General features: G+C 39.8%; 1 protein-coding gene across 1 annotated transcript; it reads right to left on the reverse strand.

Moving 5' to 3' along the window:
- Positions 1-1,612: 1,612 nt before the first annotated feature.
- Positions 1,613-2,842, reverse strand: LOC132190918 (uncharacterized). The gene is made up of 2 exons (XM_059605943.1): positions 2,388-2,842; positions 1,613-1,730 (listed from the first exon to the last, which is right to left on the reverse strand). The coding sequence occupies exons 1-2, from the start codon at positions 2,840-2,842 to the stop codon at positions 1,613-1,615; spliced, it is 573 nt and encodes a 190-aa protein (XP_059461926.1).
- Between the last annotated feature and the right edge of the window lie 17,390 nt (positions 2,843-20,232).

The raw sequence follows: 20,232 nt of genomic DNA on the forward strand, positions 1-20,232 counted from the left end.
ACAGTACGTCCTCTATGATATCTCGGACTATACGTCTGCTTCGAGGTTTTCATGGAGAACTTCATTTTGTCCACTCGTCCTCCTATTCTCCAGAACCAAATTCTAAGGCTATCAAAGAGCTTCCTAAGGTCTCCTAACTCAAAACAATGTCTTAAGCAAACGAAATCATGCTAAGTCAAGGCAACGCTATTCTAACAAGATTTTAAGCATAACTAAAGCTAAAGCTAAACTAACAACTCAAACAACAACTGAGACAATGTTTAACCAGCATAACGATGTAAAAAGGAGCTACGCTTAAGAATGTTTCCTCCTTGAAGCGAAAATTCAAGAACTGCGCTTTCGTTAGCACCAAACGCTTATAATCTCACAAAAGGGTTTCTGGCGGCCTAGGGGCAAGAGAAAGGTGTGAAAAACTAAAGGGGGTAGGGGTACTTATAGCTGAGGGGCTCTACCAACTCTCAAGAAAAGCAGCGGACGTCCGCCAACCCTAGTGTACGTCTGGTACTATTTCCACAACAGTCCAAAGGCTGCCTCGCACGTCCAGGTATTATCCAAAGGGTATTCCAAAAAGTAGCGTACGTTTGTGTTATCCCGCATAAATCCATGTACTATTTACAAAGAGTACCTACGGTGGTCCCCCACGCATACGTCCAAACTATAAGCAGAAGCGTACATCCGCTAACCCTAGTGTATGTCCAGTCTGAAAGTCCCAATTACCCTTCTAGTGTCCTTAGTGACCCAAAGCCCAATTTAACCCCGTAACGAAGCTACCTAAGTTTAGTTAATTATTTGGGTCACTACATCCTCCCCTCATTATAAAAATTTCGTCCTCAACATTTCTAGACACAATACCAAAAGATCATCACTTAAAGAGAGGAGTAGAATGTTACCTTTTGTCCACAGAGTCATCAGTATCATGCTCAGTAGGTTCTTGGGCTATCTCCTCCATCCATTAACTGGCACTACGTCGTCCTCAAACAACTGTGAAAAATCACCTCATAAATCATCGAGTACATCATACTCAATGTTCCCAACGCTATACCAATCCTCATCAATCTCAACTCCTAAGTATATTAGCTCATAGAAGGAGTAATTCCACATGCAGTCCGGCTCGATTGGTATAGGTGCCATAATCCATTAGAGAAAAGCAACTCTTTCTTAGTCAACCATTCCATTATCCAAAATGGAAATAGGCATACTGTCCATGTATAATCTTTGAAGAAAAGAGTCATACACGATCATTCAAACAAATGTAGATAGCGACTCCGCATGTCTTGCTCTGCCTTCCATGATGCTTCCTAGACTCCATGGTTACACCACAATACTTTAACGATAGGGATTGTCTTGGTATGTAGCACTTGCTCCTTCTTATCCACGATCTTCACTGGTTCTCCGACATAGGTCAATCCCTCCTGGATTCCTAGTGGCTCGCACTCCACAATCACGTTAGGATCAGCGATATACTTCCCTAACATCAAGATATGAAAAATGTCATGCGTTCCGACTAAATCTGGAGGTAAGGCGACTTTATACGCCAATCTCCCGATCCTCTGGGTGATCTCAAACGGTCCAATAAATCGAGGACTGAGCTTCCCCTTCTTTCCAAATCGCATCACTCCTTTATGGGTGATATCTTGAGGAATACACGATCCCCCATATCGAATTCCAACGGCTGTCTCCGATTATCAGCATAACTCTTCTGCCGACTCTGAGCTGCACTCATCCTTTCCCTAATGATGAGTACCTTGTCACGAGTGTCCTGAATCAACTTTGGCCTCAACGTCTACCTCTCATTGACGTTGTCCCAATACAAGGGCAACTGACACTTACGTCCATAAAGTACTTTGTAAGGCAGCATTCCAATAGTCGCCTAGTAACTGTTGTTGTAGGTGAACTCGATCAAAGGTAGGTACTAGACCCAATTACCTTTGAAATCTAACACGCAAGCTTGGAATATATCTTCCAAAATCTGGTTAGTCCACTCCGACTGACCATCTGTCTACGAATGGAAGGTGGTACTAAACTTCAGGTCCATCCCCATCTTCTGCTGCAGACTTTGCCAAAACCTTGAAGTAAAGTAAGAATCTCTATTCGAAATGATCGCTGATGGCACTCCATTCAAACGGACTATATTCTGAACATATAGTTTGGCCAACTTATCCATCGGATCCTTAACCTTCATAGGAATGAAATGAGCACTCTTTGTGAGATGATCGACTACTACCCAGATGGAATCTTCTCTGGTGGGTGCCTTGGGTAACCCCAAAATAAAATCCATAACGATCTCATCCCACTTCCACTTTGGTACAAGCAAGGGCTTGAATGTTCCTGCTGGTCTCTAATGCTCTACTTTCAATTGTTGACAGGTTAAGCACTAGTTCACAAACCTTGCAATATCCTGTTTCGTATTGTTCCACCAATATGATCCCTTCACGTACTGGTACATCTTAGTACCACATTCTCCATTCTTCGGTACACACACTAGCTTAAAATGGGTAAGCAACCCATCATCCTTGAGACAAAACTCCCTTGCCTTTCCTTCTTCAAACAATTGCTTGATCTTGGCGCACTCAGGGTCCTCCAATTGAGGGGCTTTGATCCTTGCAAGCAATTTTGACTGAACCATCAGGTTAGCTAGGTGTACTGGTGATCCTTTGTCTGCTACATCCAATCCCATCCCAGCAAACTTCCTGATCAACTGAGGTTGAGAAATTTCAAGAGAGACAAGTTCCACCATTGATTTCTTGCTCAACGCATCTGCCACTACGTTAGCCTTGCCAGAATGATAATTGATCTCACAATCATAATCCTTGATTAGCTCCAACCACCTTCTCTGCCTCATGTTGAGCTTTTTCTAAGTAAAGAAATACTTCAAGCTCTTGTGGTACATGTAGATCTCACACTTCTTGCCATACAACTAATGTACCTAAATCTTTAGAGCAAACACAACTGCTGCCAACTCCAAGTCGTGTGTAGGATAGTTCTGCTCGTAAATCTTCAACTGATGTGAAGCGTAGGCAATAACATTGCCATTCTGCATAAGCGCGCATCCTAAACCCTTTTTAGAGGCGTCGCTATACACTACGAAATTGCCAGATCCCATAAGTAACTCCAACACAGGAGCAGTTATCTGGCGCTTCCTCAACTCCTGAAAACTCTTCTCACACTCGTTCGTCCTAACGTAGCGAGCATTCTTCTTGGTCAGGGTAGTAAGTGGTGTCGATAACTTCGAGAAATCCTTAATGAAGCGTCGGTAGTAACTAGTGAATCCTAAGAAACTTCAGATCTCGAACACACTAATTGGCCTAGTCCACTCCACTACTGACTTTACCCTCTCCGGGTCAACCGCTACACCCTCTCTGGAAATCACGTGCCCAAGGAAAGACACGATATCTAGCCAAAACTCGCAGTTCTCAAGTTTAGCATAGAGTTGCTCCCTTTAAAGCCTTTCCAATGCTTTCCGTAGATGCTCCTTGTGCTCCTCTAGTGTCTTCGAGTAGATCAGAATGTCGTCAATAAAGACCACAATGAACTGGTCCAGATAGTCATGAAAGACGTTGTTCATCATGTCCATGAAGATAGCTGGCACATTAGTTAGTCCGAAAGACATAACTAAGAACTCGTAATGTCGGTAACGAGTCCTGAAGGCTGTCTTAGGAATGTCCTCTTCCTTCACCCTCACTTGGTGATGGCCTGAGCGCAAATCAATCTTAGAAAACACACAATTGATCCAATAGATTGTCAATCCTTGGCAAAGGATATCTGTTCTTGATTGTCACCCTGTTCAACTCGTGGTAGTCGATGCACATCCTCATTGACCCGTCCTTCTTCTTCATAAACAACATTGGCGCTCCCCACGGTGATGAACTAGGGCGAATAATTTCTTTATCCAGAAGCTCTTGGAGCTATTCCTTTAGCTCTTTCAATTCTAATGGCGCCATCCAATACGATGCCTTCGATATAGGATTAGTGCCTGGCATGTAGTCAATCCCAAACTCCACCTTCCTCTGTGGTGGTAACCCTAAATAGTTTATTGAAAAGACATCTATATTCTCTTCCTTAACTAGGGTAATAATGAATGCCAAAAACACTTGCCCTCCTTTGAGAATAAGCTTATGGGCACGAACGGCCGAAATCGTCGGAGCTAAAGACCTCACTCACGATCCAACGTACGTAACTTATCCTTCTCCCCACGGCCTAAGCATAACTTGCTTTCGAGCACAGTTGATAATCGTATGATGCTTCTCCAACCAATCTGTTCCAAGAATAACATCGTAACTAATCATAGGGAGAACAACTAAGTTTGTGGGAAGTACTCTTCAACAGATGTTGATAGGGCATCCGCAAACTACATGCTTATAGACCACAGTTTTTCCTACAGGGGTAGTTACAGCTAGACTTGGTTCCAAATTTCTTACTACAAGTCTAGACAGTCTTACGAACATAAAAGATACGAAAGAGTGGGTAGCCCCTGAATCAAGCAAAACTGAAGCTTTAAATCTAAGTATAGGGATAGTACCTGTCACTACTTCCCATCCTCTTTCGATTCTCCTAGAACAAGCACGTAGATCGGAGTTGTTGCCAATGGTTTCTAGGCTCCTCCCTTGCCCACACAATCCTTGCTAAAGTGACCGAACTGGCTACACCAGTAACAAGTCCCGGTCACCATCCTGCATTGTCCCCAGTGAGCTCGGTTACACTTCCTACACAGTTTCGATATCTGACCCTTCTGTGGTGGAATTGGAGGGTTACCAGAGGTACATCCTTCTGATATCTGTGGTGAAAAACTCCCCACTGCCATCCTCTTTGCTAGCCCGGCTCCTCTTGCCGAAGTAGCAGGTTCTTGAGCCCTCCTTTTCTAATCTGCGTACTTGGACGCATTGTCCTTCAAGCTCTCTTCGTAAATCGAAGCCTGTTCCACCAATTGAGAGAAATCTCGAATGTCAAAGCAACTCATCATAATCCGAACGCAAGAGTTCAGACCTTGCTCAAACTTCTTCACCTTCTTTTCCTCATTCGAGATAAGGTACATGCCGAAGTGTGACAGTTGCAGATACTTCGCAGCATAGTCAATCACCGACATTCCTCCCTGAACCAACTCTAGAAACTCTGGTGCCTTTGCCTCCTGTACGACTCGGGGAAAGAAGTGCCGATTGAACTAGTGCTTAAAGATGTCCCAAGTAATGGCAGTCTCTAATCTCAAATCGATGGCAACCACCGCCTTCTTGTCCTGCCACCAGAGCTTCGCCTCTCCCGTTACCTTATAAGCAGTATAAGCCACCTTCTACTCATTAGTACACCTAGTTGTAGCTAACAACTCCTCCACATCATTCAACCAATTCTCAGTGCTGATGTGATCGCCTCTTCCATCGAAACTCTCCAAGTGATGACTACAGAAGTCCTTCAAAGAGCATCCAGTCCTTTCAACTAGTTGCCTCACAACTCTATCACGATCTAAGGTTGACACTACCTAGCCAATCGCATCCATCACTTGATTACCCGGGGGTACTGCTTCATAGATTGGGATGCTTTCAGTCTCGGGGTAGGGCTCCTAAGTTCTAGCGCATTAGGTCCAGTTGTAGGGTTCCTTTGGGGCAGCATTCTCTACAACGAAAAGCAGAGTTAGAATTGACTCGTTTAGAACCGAGCGACCAAATCTAGAGGCTAAGTCCTAACAGCCTGTCTAACCTAAACTCAGGTTTAATCATGGCCTAAGTTCTCTTTTCCTTTATCCTATAGTCTTTTCAGAGCACACGGCTCTGATACCAACTGTAACGACCCTGATGGGCAAATCAATTAACTAGTAATTGACCCCATGGTTCGTCTCCTAGCCCTACTCCTCGCAAAACAAGACTTAAGGATTTCAACCTTTCTCGTTTAAACGAGAAAATCTCAACGGAAGACTTTCGAAAACTATAGGAAATAAAGAGTAGTAAATTTAACATCCACACAACATGCACCAAAGTAAATATAAGTCCTCATAATATAAAGATACTAATCAACGATACTGGTCATCAAACCGTCATCAAAATAGGATCACAAACCATAACATTAAGTCATAACATTGTTCCATCAAAAGATCAACAACTCAAATCCTAGATCTAGGCTTAAGCAGGGCTAATTAGATTAAAATCTCAATCATATCATCACGGGCAATTCCTGTATCCTTCCACATAGACTTCAACAAAACCGTGTCCAAGTCCTAAAAAATGACCCAAATCAAGTCCTGTGCTATTACCCAAGTCGACTACGACGGCATCCTCTTCTAGGATAGCTAAACTGCGTAGATATTCGTAATGATAGGAGGAAACAGAAACAAAGGGGGGTGGGTGAGTCTAAGACTTAGTGAATGTTAATGCAAATAATGCCCATACCAGTTTAGTAATGCAATCTATTTTCATAAAGCAAGAAACAATTCCATATGACAGTTTTTATCATGAATGTGGTATAGATATATGATACATGCATATGATATAGGGTGATAGTCATAGTTCAACAGTATGATCTACCCAAGATATTACCCTTCCAAATAGGGTTGGTGCTGTCCCGAGGGACTTGTAATACAATGCTGGTGCCCCAGCCATTGTATGCTACCATACATAACATTAGTGGCATGACCGAGTCCGATCTCGAGTGGCCCACCCCGCTAATGATGTCCGTCCTGTAGTAACCTAGCCATTTGTGCATGGCTGCACCAGGTCACAAAACCATTGGATCCAAAGCCAACATAACATTCATACATTTGAGCATAAAGCTAACATGTATAGTAAGCCCATGGCCACTATACCGCACGTACTGGTGTACCATGTCATACGATAAGAATTATCTTATTTGTATTTTACATGCATACTTTTACAAGTCTCACTTTCTTAACATATTCAACACATCGTTTTTCTCAAAATGCTAGAGTTCATATACAACAAGTATAAATCGTGAGAGTTGCAAATATGCTTGTTTTTTGTACACAAAATAGTCATGCAGTGCGTGGAAAATAACAATAAGCATTATGTGAGTTAAAACTCACCTGGGTCGTATAACATCTCCAAGTATTCCAAATGATCCGGGTTCTCCAAATCAGTGAAAATCCTTCTATTAGTCCTATTTCTATGAAAACAACTTTAAAACAAGAAAATAGGAGCTATCAGATGGCTAGTTAAAATAAAGTCCCTTGTCACACTCCGGGCCCTACGTCTGAGATCGGGATCGTACGTCCTCTGTGATATCTCGGACCGTACGTCTGGTCGCAAGATCGTACGTCCGCTTTTAGGTTTACATGGAGAACCTCATTTTGTCCACTCGTCCTCCTATTCTCCAGAATCAAATTCGAAGGCTATCAAAGGGCTTCCTAAGGTCTCCTAACTCAAAACAACGTCTTCAAGCAAACGAAATCATGCTAAGTCAAGACAACGCTATTCTAACAAGTTTTAAAGCATAACTAAAGCTAAAGTTAAACTAGCAACTCAAACAACAACCGAGACAACGTTTAAGCAACATAATGATATAAAAATGAGCTAGGCTTAAGAGCGTTACCTCCATGAAGTGAAACTTCAAGAACTTCCCTTCCGTTAGCACCAAACGCTCACAATCTCACAAAAGACTCACAAAAGGGTTTTTGGCAGCCTGGGGGTGAGAGAGAGGTGTGAAAAATTAGAGGTAGGGGGTATTTATAGCTGAGGGGCTCTACCAACTCTTGAGAAAAGCAGCGAACGTTCAACAACCCTAGTATAGGTCCAGTACTATTTTCATAGTGGTCCAAAGGCTACCTCGTACGTCCAAGTATTATCCAAAGAGTATTCCAAAAAGTAGCATACGTCCGTGTGGTCCCGCATACGTCCATGTACTATTTGTAGAGCGTACGTACGGTGGTCCCCCCTCATATACGTCCGAACTACAAATAGAAGCGTACATCCGCTAACCCTAGCTTATGTGCGGTCCGAAAGTCCAAATTAACCTTCTTGTGTCCTTAGTGACCTAAAGCCCAATTTAACCCCCTAACTAAGCTTAGTTAATTATTTGGGTCACTACATGCTCAATTATAAATAGGATTATGTCGTACCCAATTGTGAGGTTTACTTACTAAGTCGTTAGACTTACGCAGTTATTACATCTTGTAGGAAACCTATTTCTAAAACCAAAGATTGGCACGGTTGCCACTGCGGACTTTGCTTAAGAAAATATCTACACATTGTTATCAGGTTTGCTTAGGTTATTACTCCTATTAGTTACTTTGTGTCTATGTATTGAGGATTATACTTGTTTCTTTGATGATTATTAGACATCTCCGATCAATTTCACCTTCCTATGCATCGACTCTAATGATGCTTAGTGGGGGCGGTTCTCCATTTAGCTACCAATTAGCTAGATTGGGGTAATTGCTAATAACCCTACTAGACTGGCCAATGCCAAATTTGGAGGCGTTACAAGAAGAGAGTATGGATGTCACTCAATTGTGTTGACAAAAGTTTGATGTCTCAACCATCCAATGCAAGGGGGGCTATACATAGCCTCAACCCATTGATGGGAAGGAGGAATAGTTGAAGTAACACAACAGACATTACTACTTAGACACTAAATATGTCAAGTATAACACCTGTGTAACACCTCGAAAAATTAATTAGCTTCTTAGTTTGCCTCCTAGTTTAATTCCCCCGATGAATAAGACCAAGGGATCCTCTACTACTCAAAAGAGAATACTAAGGAGAAGAAACATAAGGATTTCTATGACTATCATTTATATCAACATTAATAATTGCAACCACGGCATCTACCAAGAACAATAACATTAACATAAATTATATTATAAACATCATTGTTACAAAATACCCAAACTAAACCACAACACATATGTACATCTAAAAAATCTAACCCTACAACTTCACCAAAAAATACTAGCTGCCATTAAAAGCCTCAGAATTCTTGTAATGAGTCCTCAAGCATAAATTGAATCAATATCACTACGCTAAATGGTCGCAACTACCTCGAGGTCTTTCTTGAATCCGACATCTAAAACAAGAATAAGCTTTCTGGCCTGAATGGCAGAAATAGTTGGAGGTAAAGACCTCATTCACGATCCAACATACATCACTTCTCCTTTTCCCTACGATCTAAGCGTAACTTACTTTTGAACGTAGTTGATAATCGCTAGATGCTTCGCCAGCCAATCCATTCTGAGAATAACGTCGTAACTAATCATAAGAAGAACAACTAAGTTTGCGGGAAGTACTATTCCACAAATGCTAACAGGGCATCCGCAAACTACACGCTTACAGACTATAGTTTTTCCTCTGGGAGTAGTTATAGCAAGACCAGGTTCCAAAGTTCGTACTACAAGTCTAGATAGTCTACAAACATAATAGATACGAAAGAATGGATACCAAGAATAGGGACTATACCTGTCACTACTTCCGATCCTCCCTCTGACTCTCCTAGAACAAGTGCGTAAACTCGTGCTGGCACCAAAAGTTTCTAAGCACCTCCTTTGCCAAAATAGTCCTTGCTGAAGTGACAAACTGGCCGCACAGGTAACAAGTCCTGGTTGCTATTCAACATGGTCCTTAATGAACCCTATTACATTTCCTGCACAGGTCCAGTATCTAACTCTTTTACGGCAAAACTTGAGGGTTACTAGAGGTACGTCCATGTGACCTCTAGGGTGGAAAGCTCCCCACTACCATCCTTTTAGCTGGCCCGGCTCTCATCACCGAAGTACCAAGTCCTTGGGCCCTCCTCTTCTAATCTGTGTACTCAGCTGCATTCTCTTTCAGGTTCTCCTCATAGATCGAAGCCTGGTCCACCAATTGAGAGAAATCACAGATGTCGAAGCAACTCATCATAATCTGAATACGAGAGTTCATACCTAGTTTGAACTTCTTCGCCTTCTTCTCCTCATTCAGGATGACATAGCGTACTCAATCACCGTCATTCCTCCTTGAACCAAGTCAAGAAATTCTCGTGCCTTGCCTCATGCACGACTCTGGGAAAGAAGTGCCGATTAAACTCATGCTTGAAGATATCCCAAAGTAATGGCATCCTCTGATCCTAAAATAGCGACAAGTAGCACCTTCTTGTCCTGCCACTAGCACTTAGCTTCCCCACTCAGCTTATAAGTAGCATAAGCCACCTTCTGCTCATGGGTGCATCCAATCATGGCTAACAATTCCCCTACATCGTTCAGCAAGTTCTCTACGCTGATGTGATCGCCTCTCCCATTGAAGCTCTCCGAATGATGACTGCAAAAGTCCTTCAAAGAACAACTAGTCCCTTAAACTGGCTACCTTGCGACCCTATCTTGATCTAAGGCCGACACTAGCTGGCTAATCATGTCCATCACCTGACTTCCCGAAAGTGCTGCTTCATGGATCGGAATGTCCACAGGCTCGGGGTGAACATTGTCCTCACGGCTTCCGATTTCTAACGCGTTAGGTCTGTTTGCTAGGTTCCTTTGGAGCGGCATTCTCTGCAAAGAAGAGCAAAGTTAGAACCGACTCGTCTAGAACCGAACGACCAACCTAGAGGTTGAGTCCAAGTAGCTTATCTATCCTATACTCTGGTGTGATCATAGCCTAGGTTTACTTTTCCTTTTATCTTATAGTCCTTTCAGAGCGTAGGGCTTTGATACCAACTGTAACGACCCCGATGGGCAAGTCAATTAACTAGTAATTGATCCCATGGTTCGTCTCCTAGCCCTATCCCTCATGGGAGAAGACTCAGGTATTTCAACCTCTCATAGACGAGAGACATCAGCGGAAGACTTTCTAAACTATAGGAATAGAGAGCATTACATACATAATCACACATTCATACACCAGAGTAAACAAAATACGTCATAATATAAAGATAATCATCAACTGTACTAGTTATCAGACCATCATCAAATAAGGTTACAACCCACAGTATAATTGTCTTAACAAAAGATCACAAATCAAATCTTAAGTTTAAGCAAAGTTAAAAAGATAACAATCCTGATCATGTCTGCTCGGGTGGTTCCTCCATCAGTCCACATATATTGTAACCAAACTGGATTCATGTCCTCAAAAATGACTCGTATCAGATCTTGCTCAATCACCCAGGTCTGCTCCAAAGGCATCTTCACCTAAACTAGCTAAACCGCACAATTATTTGTAATGGAGGGGGAAAAACATAAAAAAAAAGGGGTAAGTCTAAAGACTTAGTGAATGCTAACGCATATAATGCCCATGCCAATTTTTATAATGAACTCTGGTTTTTATAAAGTATGCAACAATTCCATCATGATAGTTTTCCATGGAAATGATATAGATATATAATATATGCATATAATATAAGGTAACAATCATAGTTCAACAGTATGGTCTACTCAAGATATTACCCCTTCTCAACGGGGTTGGCGCTATCCTGATAGACCTGTAATACAATGCCAGTGATCCAGCCATTGTACGCTACCGTACATAATACTAGCAGCATGATCGAGTCCCACCTCAGGTGGCTCACACAACTAATGATGTTCGTCCTGTAGTAACCGCCCATTAAGTCTGTGCCAGTCACGAAACAACCATTTTGTTAACATGTATAGTAAGCCCATGGCCATTATATAGCATGTACCGGTGTACCATGTCATACAATACAATTTATCTTGTCTGTATTTTACATGCATACTTTTATAAGTCTAACTTTGTTAACATATTCAACACAACTTTTTTCTCAAAAATGCTAAAGTTCATGTGCAACAAGTGTAAATTGTGAGAGTTGCAATTATGCATGTTTTGGTATACAAAATAGTCGTGTAGTCATGGAAAACAACAACAAGCATTCTGCGAGTTAAAACTCACCTCGGTCGATTAAATCCTTCGAGTACTCCTTCAACAAGTTTGGGTCCTCAAAATCTGTGAAAAACCTTCTATTAGTCCTCGATCTAACTAAAACAACTCTAGAGCATAAAAACAGGAGCTATCAGATAGCCGACCAAAATAGTGTTCCCTATAACGCTTTTGACTGTACATCCGGGCTTGATGTCGTACGTCCACCTAGAAGGTTTCAGGTAGAACCTTATTTTGTCTATTCATCCTCCTATTCTCCCAAATTGATTTCTAAGGCTATCAAAAGGCTTTTTAAGACTACCTATCTCAAAATAATGTCTCCATGCAAAACAAAACACGCTAAATCAAGATAAACTACTAAACCGCCAAGATTAAAGCATAACCTAGCTAGAAACTCAAAACCAATAACTGAGCTAGCAATTAATCAGCTTAACAACTAAGAAACGAGTTAAGCTTAAGGATATTACCTCATTGAAGAAAAACTTCAAGAACCTCCTCTCTTCTTCACACAAAATCTCACAAAACACACTCTCATAGAGTTTTGGGAGCTTGGGGGCAAGTTTGAATGAGAAAAGGGCGAGGGTAGGGTTAGTATTTATAGAAGAGAAAAGCTGGAGATGCACACTAACTCTTCTGAAAAGTAGCGGACGTTCGGTACTATTGGGGCATACGTCTGGTACTATTTACCCAACAGTCCAAAGGTTGTAGCGTACATCCAGGTATTATCCATAGGTTTTCCAAAACGTAGTGCACGTTCGTTGGTCCCCCATCATACGTCCTTGTACTTTTTGCAGGCGTACGTACGATGGTCCCCTCGCATATGTCAGGTAACCCTAGCCTACGTTTGGTCAGAAAGTACAAAATACCCAAAGTGCCCTTCTAGCTGTTCCTAGTGACCCAAAACCCAAATTAACCCTTTAACTAAGCTACCTAAGCTTAGTTAATTATTTGGGTCACTACACATGGTCATCCACATGCATCAAGTACTGAAGGTCAAAGTCGAATCATGAATTCCTGCTCAAAAGAAAGTGTTGCAATACTTTCTATATTTGTGATGCCATCCTATTTTGAAAAATAAAAAAGAAAATAGAGCAAAAATAGATCAATGAATAAACTAAAAATAAAAATAAAAAAGAAAAAAAAAGAAAAAGGAAAACAAAGAAAGGGGAATATGGTTTTATGTATTGTAGCTTATACAATAACTAAGAGCATGTAAAGTGGAAAAAATGGTTAATGTATACTTGCACATAGATGGATTTAAACTTTTCTAATTGAACAATGATGTACTATAATTGAGGAATCCAACTAATGTTAGTTAGTATGCATTTATCTGTGCTCTTTATGAAGTTGTATATGCGGGTTATAATATTTTTTTGGCCATCAATCTTTATGTTTTTCAAATGTAATATTAGTAAGATGTTGTTTAAATAGTTTGTGGTTCAACTGTTAGATGATTGTTTTTTTAATTTTTTATCATAGTAGGTGCAAGTGATCTATGAATTATATGGAATGGAATAGTATGTAGTACTAAGTTATAGGTTTATATATTACATAGTTTTTTTCTTTTTCTTTCATTAAATGGATATTTTGAACTTTCTCTTTTCTGTCAATTTTTCCAACAATGAAGGTAAAAATAGAGAAGAAAAGAGAAGAATTATTTAAAAGTAGGAAAAGTTTCAATTGAAGAGAAAAATGATAGGAAATTAAAGCATATGTAACACCCTTGATGAGGAAAGAAAAAACAAAAAGCAAAAGTTTAAAAAAACAAATTGTATATAAATGGAGCCAAAAATTATGTTCTTTTGATTTTCCTATATTTCTTAAGTGTAATACCTCGATAAAAACACCTCTTTTAAAAGATTCATGACTCACTACGAAAACGGTAAATGATTTATAAAACATTGTTTTAAAACAAAAAGATCTAAGCCCTTTATGAGTAGCCCATCCCCAAGAAGTTTCCACACCAAATTCAGAAATCCCACTCTCTGACCAAACGTTCTCGGAGGACCACATGAACGTTCATGCTTAACCTAAGCACGAGCATTCGCCAGGGGACCACACGAACGTTCGTTGACCAGTCTTGGACCCAGTGGGCAATACCCAAGAACGTACTCTTGAACCCTTTTATCCAACATGTAATAGTACCAAACGTTCGCCCAATAGTACCCGAACGTTCACTGACACCTTGAAAAGTAGTTTTAACCCATTCTTCACTTTTTTAGAGCAGGGCACACCCCAAGCTCATCTATAAGACATGCTTTCAACCCTCAGCCTCTTCTATCCTCAGGAAAACCCTAACCCTAGTGTGAGAAATGACTTGGAGAGAGAGAAGGAAGAAAGCTTGGTGTTCTTGCCACCTTCTAAGGTAATCTCCTTACCCGCTCCATGGTCTTTTTATTGTTATTACTAGTATTGCAAGTTTAAATATGTTTTGGCAAGCCCTCACACCCATTTCTTTACAAGAGCCAAGTATGTTTTCAAAGAGTTTTAAACCCTTCTTTCATTTCTTTGAGTTGCATGCTAGCATGTTATGTACTTTTCATATGCCTACTTAGTAGCCTAGAATGAGATATATCAACCTTTGGATTGGATAGAAGCCTCAAAAACATAGTTTGAAACTTTTGGCCTAGATACCTAACTCATTGGCCGAATGTTTGCTCTCGAGGCCAAATGTTTGACCAGGAAGCAAGGCATCCGTCCTTTAGCTCCAAATGTGCAATATTAGGCTTTAGTGATTTTTTTGTGATATAGGACTTTTGCACCATACTTGTAGGAGCTCTCTAGTACTGTGCATAACGATACGTCGTATTTAGTTATAAAAGGGATTTGTGATGTCAGAGGATTCAAGCTAGAGTGCGAGGTAAGTAAACACTTACGAACACTTTCCTTAAAAATGTGCGATATGTTAGCTAACTGAGCATGTGTATGATATTAGCTTGCCTATATTTTTGTACAACTTGGTAACTGTCTTAATAATTTGTTGATAAGATGCATTGTATGACATGGTACACTAGTACGTGTGATATAATGGTCATGGGCTTACTATATAGACTTGATTCTATAGTCAAATGGGTGTTATATGGGCTTTGGATCTAATGGCTATTCGTGATTGGTGCAGCCATGCCTAATAGTTGGTCACTACAAGACATACATCACTAGTAGCATGGGCCACCAGAGGTCAAACTTGGTTGGGCTGCTAGTGTTATGGACGGTAGTATACAAAATTCAGGATACCAATATTGTATTACAGGTCTCTCATGACAGCGTCAACCCTGCTGAGAAGGGTAATATCTTGGGTTGACCATATATGATAGTTATGACCTATAAAGCATTAGTTTTCTACATTAAAATACTTAGGTGATTGCCATCGGGAGTACACCGTCTTTTATCAACCAAACTATACTTTCATGGTGTATTACCGGAGACAACACCTCTTCCAAATATTTACCAACATTGCACATAAATAAGAGAATCACAAAGAAATGAATTCCAAATCAAGATCCATGGCAATTTCCAAAAATTTCCGTGGCAGATATTTTTTAGAATCTAGGCCGTTAGATGTATCTAAACCCTAAAAAGTAGGTGGCCTATTACCAAGGCAAGATCTAAAAAAAAAAAAAAATTATCTCCACACAGCTATCTAAGCAAAGAAGCATGTTACTGAGGTAAAATCCAAAAGAAACACTTTTACCTCCACCCATTTTCTTCTTACTTCATCAACTTTTCTAAAAAGAGATTGGAACTTATGTTGTTATCGTGAAATCGTCTATAGTGTTTTGTTTAGAATCTTTTGAAATGCACAAAAACTTCATGTAGATTGAAGCCTCATGATTCTATGTTAATCTCACTTTGCACTTAATGGAGCATGTGTTGTCTGAAATTTCCATCTATGAGTGAATTCATTTTGGATGCCTGATGATGTGATTGAAGTGTTCAGTTTGTTAAGCATACTCACGAGTAAGAACCATGTGTTTGTGTGGAAGTTCATGTTTGTCAATAGCATAGTCTTGAAAATGTTTATCGGAATCATTGCTGTTAAACTTGCACAAGACTTCACTTGTCCTCTAGGGATGCCTAGGGGTTTAAAAGGCTTGTTGGATATGCTAAATGCAATCGTCTCTCCCACGACAATGAATTTATGTTTCATGCTTTCATTTTTTTTTTTTTTTTTTTTTTGCTAAGGGACTAGCAAAATGTATGTTTGGGGGTATTTGTTGAGTGCCAAATATTGCATATTTGAGCCCCTTAATTTACATTTGTTAAGCCTTTAGCTATGTCTTAGTCTGATGTTTTGTGTTAGTTTTGGTGTTTTAGTATTTTGCAGGTTGCTAAGAGAAAACTGCGGTCTTAATGTGAAAGATGCAAGGAATTCAATAAAAGAGCATTTCTGGAAGGGCACGATCGAGCGCACACAATGGCGCTCGAGCCCAGCAGTCCTACGCTCAAGCGCATCTGCACTCAAGTGTGGGCAGAGCAGCGCACAAGTGCAACTGCGCCACTTAAGAGGAACTGATGCATGAGTGCGCTCGAGTGCACCCATCCTAGGATCGAGAGCACTCGCGTCCAACATTAAGCCAATAGCGCCAAAGCGCTACGCCGCAGGAGACCTGATGCTTGAGTGCGATCGAGCACACTTCGCTGACCTGGAAGGGGCAAAACCCTAAATTTAGCTTATAAATATCACATTGTTCGAGGGAAACGGGAGCTGTCATATGAAGGCCGTCCAAGGGGCTGCTAGGGTTTTGTAGTTTTTTTATGGTTTCAGTTGGAATTTTCTCGTTGCAAGCCTCTAAACCTCTACGAATTCCTACATTGTTGTATTCTCTTTCATTGTCGTGAGAGGCTAAACCCCAAACTAAGGTTGAGGATGAAGCCTCATAAATGATTAACTACTGATAACTTTAATGTAAATTGACACTTTTCCACTTATATGAATTATATTTCTCATTGTTCTGTTTATATTCAATTAATTGTTGATCACTTTTAATTGACTGCTTGGTTTATTTGCTTAAATATTGGATATCCATTGTCTTCTGTTCAATGGATACACTGAATCTTTTGGTTTAATTGGATATCCCTTGTGATTTGTGCAAAGCACGGATACATTGGAAGATTTGAACTAAATCGGATATCCTTTGTGATTTTGTACAAAGAATGGATACTTTGGATGTTTTGATACATTTGTTTTGCAAAAATAGAACATACATAAAATGTATCGTTTGAAATGTCGAAAAATATTGATGAACATGAAAGTTGTTGCTATGAATTTGTGAGGGCTAATTCCAATACCTTAGTATTTTATCCGTTGTTTTATTTCATTTTGTTTCAATTTATGTTTGTTTATTTTCAATTTACAAAAGTCCCAAAATTTCGAAACTAGGTTAAAATTTAATAGTTTAGACAAAAGTTTATTTATAGAACACAATTCTATGTGGATTCGACCTCATACTTGCAAAAGCTATATTGCAAAAGACTCGTGCACTTGCGGGTATTTTAAAACTCACAACATATCTCTTCCTCAATTCCTTTTTCAGTATTCAATTCTTAGTTTTTCCTGCTATTATATAGTTCAGAAGAATCGTAGTTTTCCCCAGTGAGAATGAGGCAGGAACCATCAGAATTCGAGGACAAATACTCTCCAACCGGTGAGAATGATGCAAGCCAGTTTTACCTGTTTTTTTCAAATTTGCACCGGGTGAGTTTTATGAAAATGGTCATATCTCTAGTTTCGGATATCAAGTTTGAACAAATGTGGTGGCATTGGAAAGATAATTCAAAGATCTACAAAATCATGTTTTACGAAATCTGGCTAATTCTTATATTTACTAGGTCAAAACGGGCTGTAAAGTAAAGATTGGAAAGCTAGACGAAAATAAAGGAAAGACTTGATTGCTCTATTGGGGACTTTAATGAGTATTTTATTCCAACAAATCAAATAACCTAGCAATCAAATATATATTATTTTATTATTTACGTTATTTAAATTATGATTTCATTTAATTGTAATAATTTCCTTCATTATTGTAGAAATTTCCATAATAGGCTTAGGTTTACTTTTGCTCCAAGTGTACTTATTGTTATAAATGTAGTAGACCTAATATGTACAAGGCAAAGTTCATGTATTTTGATTAATCTATCAATATGAAATACTCTATAAGTGATTTTCTATCCCTTTTGCCTTGATTTCTTCATAGAATCTTGGTTTAAGCAGAGTTGTGATTCTATTGTTGTTTTTCTATGTTGATAATGGCTCAAATTGTCAACAAGTGTGAAGTTAATTGCTGGAAAATATCAATATTCAAGTTGGTGGGCTCAAGTCATATTTATCTATAAGAAGATAATGTTAGTTTTAAAAGGAGTCCAAGAACAACTGGAATTGGATTTTTTGGAGAAAACGTGTGTGGATAAACATGTGGGCCGCAATGCTTATCTTCATCATGGAAAAGACTTTTTATTCATGATAGTTTCGTTTTCCCAACAGCAATTGGATTAGAATTGTTTCTCCTCATTTTTCGTGATTAAGCCTCTATAAAAGGACATGCAGTCCTTGGTTAAGTGGGGGATCCGGAAAATCCAAATTGGTGAGAGTACTTTGTGGCATTTACAAAATGTAGAGCGTTTTTCTTTACCGGGTATTTGAGAGGGATAGTTGAGTGGGGTGTACAAGGGGTTAAGGGCTTGGGTTTGGGGTATTAAACTTGAGCGGTTCAGGCTTGTACTATTATACTCAATATTTTTCAATAGTAAAGAAGGAGACCGGATCACGCCCCGTGGATGTAAACATATTGCTGAACCACGTAAACTCTTTGTGTACATGTGTGATTGGTGTGTGTTCTCGTGTGTTTTCTTTCCAAACTTGTCTTTCGCATAAAGGGCTGGTGGGAAATTGGTTGTCAATTAATTATCAATTTTCCCAACAATTGGTATCAGAGCTTGGTTGCAGATTTCTACTCGTTAAGAAGAAATGCAGTCCTTGAAGTTTGAGATTGAAATGTTCGATGGGAGAATGAACTTTGGCTTGTGGTAAATACAAGTCAAGGACATCCAATCTGGGCTACACAAAACGTGGAGAGGAGCACGTTTGGCAGATTGCTCCAAAAACGCTAATATTGTTTCTCTCGTTATAGAGAGAGATGATGATGTTCTTTGATAAGGGCATGTACATCCTCTGGCATGACCGCTAAAAATGTCAGGATAATGGATGTGTTCTATTAGCAGGTCCACATTTGCATACAAGACATTGGTTTGGTTTTTGATGTCGGGTATGTGGTGGAAAAGGGTGTCGATGGCTGATGAACTTCCAGGGGAACCAAACATGGAAGTTGCACCATATTTTTCAGCAAGATTTTTTCGACATGTGCCGAAAATGAAAATTCTTGGAATGGTTTAATTCTAAGTGCATGTGCTCTTTATGGTGGAGCATGATAATTCTTGTAGAATTATTATTGTTGGTGTAGACAGTGTTTTGTTCGACATCCCAGGGCATGGGGATGGGCATCGGTCAAGATGTGGACCTGAGGTCTCAGATGGAGGTTGCCAAATTTTCACCAAGGTGGAGATTGTTGATAATGGCTCAAATTGTCAACAAGTGTGAAGATAATTGCTGGAAAATATCAATATTCAAGTTGGTGGGCTCAAGTCATATTTATTTATAAGAAGATAATGCTAGTTTTAAAAGGAGTCCAAGAACAACTGGAATTCGATTTTTTGGAGAAAACGTGTGTGGATAAACATGTGGGCCGCAATGCTTATCTTCATCATGGAAAAGACTTTTTATTCATGATAGTTTCGTTTTCCCAGCAGCAATTGGATTAGAATTATTTCTCCTCATTTTTCGTGATTAAGCCTCTATAAAAGGACATGCAGTCCTTGGTTAAGTGGGGATCCGGAAAAACCAAATTGGTGAGAGTACTTTGTGGCATTTACAAAATGTAGAGCGTTTTTCTTTACCGGGTATTTGAGAGGGACAGTTGAGTGGGGTGTACAAGGGGTTAAGGGCTTGGGTTTGGGATATTAAACTTGAGCGGTTCAGGCTTGTACTATTATACTCAATATTTCTCAATAGTAAAGAAGGAGACGGGATCACGCCCTGTGGATGTAAGCATATTGCTGAACCATGTAAACTCTTTGTGTACATGTGTGATTGGTGTGTGTTCTCCTGTGCTTTCTTTCCAAACTTGTCTTTCGCATAAAGGGCTGGTGGGAAATTGGTTGTCAATTAATTATCAATTTTCCCAACAATTGGTATCAGAGCTTGGTTGCAGATTTCTACTCGTTAAGAAGAAATGCAGTCCTTGAAGTTTGAGATTGAAATGTTCGATGGGAGAATGAACTTTGGCTTGTGGTAAATACAAGTCAAGGACATCCAATCTGGGCTACACAAAACGTTGAGAGGAGCACGTTTGGCAAATTGCTCCAAAAACGCTAATATTGTTTC

The sequence above is a fragment of the Corylus avellana genome, chromosome ca8, assembly GCF_901000735.1.
Source record: "Corylus avellana chromosome ca8, CavTom2PMs-1.0".
Classification (NCBI taxonomy): Eukaryota; Viridiplantae; Streptophyta; class Magnoliopsida; order Fagales; family Betulaceae; genus Corylus; species Corylus avellana.